Source organism: Phoenix dactylifera, chromosome 11, assembly GCF_051530095.1.
Source record: "Phoenix dactylifera cultivar Ajwa chromosome 11, Ajwa_hap1_PhDact_Kaust_v1.1, whole genome shotgun sequence".
Classification (NCBI taxonomy): domain Eukaryota; kingdom Viridiplantae; phylum Streptophyta; class Magnoliopsida; order Arecales; family Arecaceae; genus Phoenix; species Phoenix dactylifera.
In genome coordinates, this window is record NC_143200.1 from 26,087,517 (window position 1) to 26,095,994 (window position 8,478).

At 38.5% G+C, this 8,478-nt stretch overlaps 1 protein-coding gene across 1 annotated transcript; it reads right to left on the minus strand.

The window, feature by feature from the left end:
* Positions 1 to 7,211: 7,211 nt before the first annotated feature.
* Positions 7,212 to 8,112, minus strand: LOC103702293 (uncharacterized). The gene has a single exon (XM_008784655.4). The coding sequence runs from the start codon at positions 8,095 to 8,097 to the stop codon at positions 7,510 to 7,512; it is 588 nt and encodes a 195-aa protein (XP_008782877.2). The 5' UTR covers positions 8,098 to 8,112; the 3' UTR covers positions 7,212 to 7,509.
* Positions 8,113 to 8,478: the final 366 nt, after the last annotated feature.

Here is an 8,478-nt window from a genome sequence, read left to right on the forward strand (position 1 = left end):
GGTGAGTTAACGGGAAGTATGTGATTTTGGCGCTCTGAATGGAGTTGCGTACTGAAGGCGGCACGTGTCGAATTCCTGTTGCGCCTGAATGGAGGCCACGGTATGGTCACCGCCGGTCAGACGAGGAAAAAATGAATAAATAATAATAAGAAGAAGAAGAACAAAGACAAACTACTTGATAATGCTGGAAGGAAAGTTGAACGAGGTGAAGCAAAAACGGGAAACACAAGTTAGAAATGGATTTGCTGCCTTTCTCATCTTTTCTTCATTAACATTTTAATTTATTAACTACATACTATGATATAAAATTTAGATTTTTCAGCAGAAGTTGTATACCATGTTGCCACATCTACATAGGAGTAGCATATAATATTACCAAGCATATATAGCTCAACCTCAAATAATGCTTGTTTAAAGGTTAATAAAAGATACCCAGAATTCAAAAAAATTTAAAAGAATACAACCATATTGAAAGTATTTAAAAATTAATTTCAATCATGCACTGCCACATCAAGAAGTGGATATATAGGAGTGCATATAACCTGTGCATGAGCATACTAGCAAATAGAGGGGTACGGCGGTTGGGGTTGAGCTTCGGATAGCTTAGAAGGGTATTTTCTATGCGAGGCGAGTACTGGGTGATGAGCGTATATGCATCGAGGAAGACTCCTCTGTGGTGATTGATTGGGTTAAGAGAGTGGACAATTATGGTGATGGTCACCCTCTTATTCGTGATACCCACAGACTGGCTCAGGAGCTGAGCTATTTTCAGGCATTACACGTGTTCCGAAAGGCGAACAGCGCAGCCAACTGGGTCGCCTCCTTTATTGTTGGTATTTCGGACTTCGGAGAGATCATTTGGACATTTATAAGAGACATGCATTCTCCTTTGTACTCTTTACTTTTTTTTGATTTGGCAGGATGTACTTACGTCAGAGCTCTATGAATTGCCGTTTTCACAAAAAATAAAAAATAAAAAAATAGAGAGGTATGAGGATAATCATCAATCATTAATAAGGCTCATTTTAGGGTTAATAAAAAGGTACTCAAGACTACAAAGAGTTAGGAGAATATAATTGTGTTGAAAGTGTTTAAAGATCAATTTTGATCATGCATTTCCACATCAGAAAGTTGCTAGGAGTGCATATAATTAACCTGTGAATGAGCATATTAGGAAGTAGAGGCGTATGAGAATAATCACGAATCATTAATATACAATGCTTTTTTAAGAGTTAATAAAAGGCACCCAGGACCACGAAAAATTAGGAAAGAGTTAGGAGAACGTTGGGATTGATCTTTATAGCTAGGTTTTCTACCCCGACACTCAACCTCAGACATTGCTCATTTAAGGGTTAATAAAAGGCACTCAGAATCATGAAGAGTTAGGAAAGAGTTAAGAGAATATAACCATGTTTAAAGTCTTTAAAAATCAACTTCAATCATATATTGCCATATCAGCAAGTAGGTGGGAGTGCATGTAACCTGTGCATAAAAATGTTAGCAAGCTGAGGCATGCATACCAGATTCCATGCAATGCATGAGGGTCCACAGTTAGTTTTATATTATTTAAAGAGGTTACAAAAGATTTAGAAGAGAGCAATGGAATTTATTGGGAAGTGGACCTACGTTTTTGATAGTTTGCATTATAACAAAAAGAAGAGAGTGAAATGATATTAATTACCTCTAATTTCATCATACTTCTCTTCGCTAGCTGGGCTTCTCTTCGAGGAGCTGAATTGGGATCACTCCTTCGTAAGGGAGCTGCCTGGTAACCCAAGAACAGATACGATTCCTCGGGAGGTACTTATTTTTTGTTTATGTGTAATTTTCGGAACATAGTTTTATTTATTATTATTATTATTATTTAACATACTCTGGTGATCCTGATGCATGGTATATTTGATGAGGAATTTACACGGTACACTATGGGCTCGTTTGGTTCGCGGGAAGCATTTTCCTTCCTAGGAATATGATTCCTGGGAAACAAATTCCTAGGAAGAGGATGCCTAGGAAAGTACTTTTGGCATGTTTGGTTGACCATGGGAAAGTGACAAATTTCCAAGGTGCTTATGTTTGGTTGGCCATCCACTTTCCTAGGAAAGTTATATATAATTCCTATTATGCCCTTAATAAAAATTAGGTTTTTAATGCCTCTTTAATGCTTCTTTAATGCTGAAGGGACTTTTTGGGAAAAAGTAAAAATGGAGTGATTCCCACCTCATTGGAAAGTAACTTTCCCATGTTTCTCATGGAAAAGACTTTCCCATGTAATGTGGGAATCACATTCCCATGGGAATACAACTTTCCCTTCTCTCTCCTTTGAAAACTCCAACCAAACAAGAGGCATCTCATTACTTTCCCGTTGACCACACTTTCCCCCCTTCTTTTTCCGCGAACCAAACGAGCCCTATATCTTCTTTGTATAAGGGTCGGGCTTTTGGTACAGATGCTTTGATTTATTAGGTTATGTGAACACTTCGTGGAGAAGTGCAAATACAAATGCAGTTTAAAAGCCTCGGGAATGAGTCCGGATTTATATGAAGTCATTGTTAGATTTTTTTTTTTTTTGGTATGTGTATCGACCGGAACAATCACAGATTTACTTGTCTCATTGTTATGATTTTGTGTTGAATAATCCTTGAGCAGCTTGATTTCTTGATTGGGATAAGGACTCCTAGCGATTTCAAACGTTCCCTGTAACAGTTAAATGAATCAATTCATGCTCATACTGATTCGAACCAAACGGTACAAAATATACCGTACAGTATTAGTTCGAAACTGGTATTTGGTATGGGTAGTGTACTGAATATCGGTACGCCAAAAATATTCCGTACCACACCATATCGATACTGTGCTAGTGTCACTCATACAGGGTCCAATATTGAGATGGCGAACTTTGAATTAATTCTTTGATGCAATGCGTTGGTACTTAATGTCACCATACATTTCATCTTAATTTTGTTGTTGCTAAAGAGTTTCTTTCAGCATGCTTATGTACCATCCACTTCCAGCCAAGTCCTCCCGTTCATTTTTCTTGACGTGTGCAGAGCTTTCCTCCTTTTTTTGTCAACGAATACTGGATAAAGAGGTTATTTACGCCAGTTATCAGACAGATTTCTTGCTTCCATTTCATCTAAAGACCTATATGCTTTTCTTGGTGCGCCATAAACCTTCAGCCTAGTGTAGTGGTGCCTTGATCATGTTAGAATTTGGTGTCATTATTTTCTTTTATTTTTTATTTTAAAAGCTAGTTGCATTATAGGCACACAAAGAAAATTACAATCATGGTATGCCATACTAGCTTAAACTGGATGGTACGGAACATACCATACCGTATCGGTTCGGTATCGGTACCTGATATGGAAAGCGTACTGATACTCGGTATACCAAAAAAATTTTATACCATACCATACCGAACTGTTCTAGTATGGCATTGATATGATCGTACGGTATCGAGACAACAAACCTCGGCTGCAATAGACTCAATACCACCTGTATGGGCTTACAAGCCAGGTGTGTGCATGTTGTCTTGCTCTTCCTGAGGATAGGTTTTACGTCCACTCCTCCTGTATAATAATTAGTGCTAAGTGTAGTATAGTGTTGACAACTTTGCTGTAATGATGAAATATAAAGAGATCATGTCAATACCCCAGTGTAGTGGAGGTTTTGCAGCTTAATTTGTCAGACTGTAATGTGTAATGTGTTTCCGTGTCTTGTCTGCTGCGAGATGAGAATGCCTGCTATTCTTGTCAGGTACCGATAAATCAATGAAAAGTTAGCATATTTGAGAGAGATTAATGCAAATGTAATGTTGGCGAAGATGGCCCTATGATAGAATGCTTGCTGTTATCTGATAATGTGTATTAATCTTTGCAAATTATTCGCTATAGAGCCAATACCTGTCTGGTTAAAGAGTCAAAAGCAGGAAAGAAACTTTCATCCAAGTATCAGATGCTATTTTTTTTTTATCAGTAAAATATTCAAAAATGAAAGGGCATATAGTTAAGATAGAGGGGGAGAAAGGAAAAGAATCTAAGATGATGCTTATCTATTTATACTGGGGGTCAGGTGGGGGATATCCCCCAAAGTTCTGCCAAACATTAAAGAATTGGGATTTATACTGGGGCAGGGATATCGCCCACTGTTCTCTCCATGGTATAAGTCTAATTCTTCCAAAATGGTGGAATAGAGTACAATAAGTCTGTCCATGCTCTTGTTAATTATTGTTTTGCTCTTATCCAATCTATCAATATAAAAAGTAAAAGGATAATTTGACATTTACATGAAGTTTGATGTGTATTCGATATAATATTATTATTTTTTAATTTATTCCTATATTTATTCCTCGACCGAATTCCAAAATACATTTATTTCATGAAATAGATCTATTTCTTCAGCAATGCAAGGGATATCCCACCTCTACTTATTTGTATAGTCAAAAGCTTCATGGCATATTTAACTTGTTGCATACTAAGGTGCAAGCCAGTAAACCCATCTGATGTCTCTTTTCCTGCAACTATTTTCCCTCCTGCACATTAATGAACAGGCAGGCAGCAACCACTAGCATGGAGAGAAAAACTTCACCAAGCCTACAAAGCAGTACAAAAATAAAAGGAAAATAGGACTCAACTACAAAATCTGAAAACTAGGCAAATAACTAACACATAAGACCTTTGGCTATAAATCCCGGAATATCACATATTAGATTGTTGGGGTCTTTGACTGCGAATTCAATGGCTCCTACGAGGTTTGCCGTAGTCCAGCTGATCATAATACTTGCTAGCTATATCAATTTATCTTCTTTCCTTTATTCCACATGTTTCTAATCCAATTGCCTACATAGTTCTTCATCAAGCTAGATCAACAAAGAGTTTGGAATAAGTGCGACGTGTTAAGGACATGAAAGATTTTGAGTAAAGCCATTGTTTTTCTCCACCGAGGCTTTGGATATTTAACATGTCATCCATGACTTGATTTTATTGGACTTTTAAAAATTTTCATGTATACGTTTTTTTTTATTATTTTGATCGAGAATAATGGCGAGAAAACTCCCATGGCCGAGTCATATATTTGAAATGACATTTTCCAGGTTTCAACTACAACACCTCCTCCCAAATGGATCAAGGGTACAACCTTTGGACCATATATTTGCATGATTTTCTCTTAGGAATAAACTGAAGATGCCGACAAAAGTGGTCGAACAACATGAAGCCACCTTTGTTAGAATTTAAAAACCATGTTTAGTATGGATCTCCATGTATGAATCATCTTAATTTGCTAATAATTTTTTTTAAAGAAATTTGCATAATAAATGCTATGAAGAAGGCATAATAAAGCACTGGATTCCAGTAGTTTGTAAATACGACACTTCACCATCCTAACACATGGCTTCCACCTTCTTCTTCACTGCAAAAAGTTTTCCTTCATCCTCTCTCTCTCTCTCTCTCGCTTTCTGGTCTTCTGTTCTCTCTACCGAATCCAAACAGTGTAAAAGCACGTTCAAAATTTTGAATGGCCGTGAACCGAAGGCCAGTGCATAGCCCATGGAGTTCTGAATGTCAGTCTACATGGACCCAACCCTCATCTGGATCGAGATGTAGAGATGCCCGAGAGACCAAAGCCTTCCTTTGGCAAGAGTCCATCTCAGCACGAAGTTTAGAAGCTCTCATTGCTCTCTTATCCAAACAAAACATAAAGGCAAATGCAATGAGGCCCAGGCGGCACAAAGGAGCCGACAGGTCCCTGCCAAAGCTCTCGACACTAGGAAAGGGAGTGATTCCATTTGGAATAAAGGGCATAGCCAAAGAAGAAAACCAAAAGAAGCATCTTGGATGTTTTACTCTCTCTCTCTCTCTCTCTCTCTCGTCGAAGTGATGACTAGAAAAGCATTTCTTGACTGGGTTCCCTTTCTAGAGTATAATGTTCGAGTCAGGATCCTCCATGTTACATATTTTGCAATGGAGAGGGTTGTAAAGCCCTAGATAGCTGCCACATCATCTATTTAGGAGACTAACAGCTATCTTTCATTTCTTATGTGGGTGTGTCCATTCGTTGGGTGATCCCTTGCTCTCACGTTTGAGTGTTTGCAGTTTGGCACCAAGCACAGTTATTCGGATTGCCAAGACGAACGGTAGCCATCCAACTCTATGTAGTGCAAAATATGCATCGCAGAGGATTCGAATTCATAATGTTCAGCCTGCAACGAAGTAGTTACTGGCTAATTTAATGATTGTAACAATCTAGGACCCGCCCAAACTATTGGTATCTAAGATTTTCTCAACATGCCGATGATCTTATATACTTTTCTTACTCAAACTCTGGCATTTTCAGCAAACTCAAAGTCTCAATTGGTTTGTGATGAGTCTCCAAAAGGTTATTGTCTCCTAATCCATGTGGATGATGAGCTAGATATGCTCTAATACCATTTGTAACAATTCAAAACCTTATATCCAAAACAGACTATATATATAGAAGGTATTATTTAATTTTTTTAATTATTTATAAGTACCCAATCTCTCTAGTGTATAATTGATACACAGTAAACACGCTCCACAACCATATTGATATAACAAAAAATAAAAAGTTAGGTTAATACACTCATTGGAAAAAAATAATTGGGTACCGATAGCCGTCTTGAAAAAAAAAAAACCAAAAGTAGTAACCATACGGCATACGCTTACATGATTCATCCTAAAAATCACAATGGAGCATAGTTATAAATTCCTTGTTATCATTAGCAAAGATCTGGCATCAGTATTGGTTCATCTGGATTTGTCTATTACCAGAAAATCAAGCTAGCAGATCGATCAATGGCTATGATTTATCTAGTATAAAAGCTGAGAATATCTAACTCAAAACTCTAAGCCGTGATAATCCTCTGCCTGAACTAATTTTTGCAAAAACTAATGGAAAATTTCATGCTCGATATGTCTATGCTATACTGAATTACACATGGTTTTCTCTCAGTGACTGATTCTCGGATAATTGTTCACCTAACTTTTAACCCTTCAAAGATTCTTAAAGTGACGAACTTTTTAGTCATGACTAAAGAAACACTTTTAACCTGGGAAGCCCAGTACATGTTCCCTGATTTGAATTTGATAAGTTCCAGAGGAAAATAAAAGGCATCCACAGAGAGAGAGAGAGAGAGAGACTTTTTTTGCTCTGTATTGACGTCAGTTGGAAGAATACTGATTGATGACCATATAATATTAGAGGGAGAATGGCGCTTTTTATATCCTTGGGAAAGATGACATTATTCACCACAAACAAACATTAAAAGGAGAGGAGGAAGAATTCTCCGGAAGTTCAACAACAATGGGACTCAGCATCTCTAATCAAACTCTAGGACCTCCAAATTGTCATCAACTCTACGGTCTTCACAACCCATATAAACTAAGAAGAAAGACAAGAAGAACAAGAACCACAGCTCAACCCACAATAGCTAATTTAGTTTACCTCGACCAAGAGCTCAACAAACTAAGACTATCTAAACTACAGCATCACTCTTCACATGCTTCTAGCAAGCATCTCTTGGTACCTCCTGTAAGACTCCTGCTTCTCCAACCTAAATTTCTCATGGCAGCTTGCAATGAACTTCTCCGCTAGCCGGTCGATCTCGCTCCCACAGTCATCCCCCGCTGAAGCCTCGGAATTCTTCTCCTCGAGCCAACGGAGGTACCCAGAGAGCGGCGGCTCCATGTCTTCTTCACCCTCCTCGGTCGAAATTATCGAATTCCACGTCGAGTCGTAGTACATGCGACTCATGTCGAAATCCTCCATGCTTGTGGGCTCTGGAACGGGTATCACATGCGACGAGGACCAGTTGAAATGCAGCCTAATGGAGCTAAGGAGCTTCTTATTTCTCTTCCTCCTTAGCTTGATGGTGTGGTTGGCGGCCATGGTACTCTTCTTGCTGAGAAGCTCCATGACCATGGACTTGGCACTGGTGATGGCTTGGACGACATGGCGGACGTACCGAAAGACATAGGCATGAAGCAGGGCTTTTATCTTGCGCGAGGTTGAACTCGGGCATGGTGGTTTCACAGTGAAATCATGGACAGAGCGCATGGAGCTTGGATGGGGTTGGTGAGCCATGAGGTCCGGCACCTCAGTTTATGACACCCATGGCTTTATAAACAAGTCGGGCCACACAATTACCACTCCGATGGAACGAAATAACATAACTGGCCCTTTCCTGAAAGAGACGGTTGGCTTCTTTATCCATATGTCACAGCCTTTTAGCTCTAGTTTGTTAACTCACAGCGTACCCTCTTTAGGGGAAGACTTAAGAGTTAATCAATCCTTTTTATGAATCTAAAGGCAGCTAGTCGAAGTGCTTTTTATCATCACTACTATTAGTTATTGCAACATAATTAAAAAATCGTGACATTGTGAATATATGAACAATGTTATTGGAAATTTTAACAAAATATATGGACATTAATTTGGTCTTGCTTTAGTTAACAAATGTAGGTG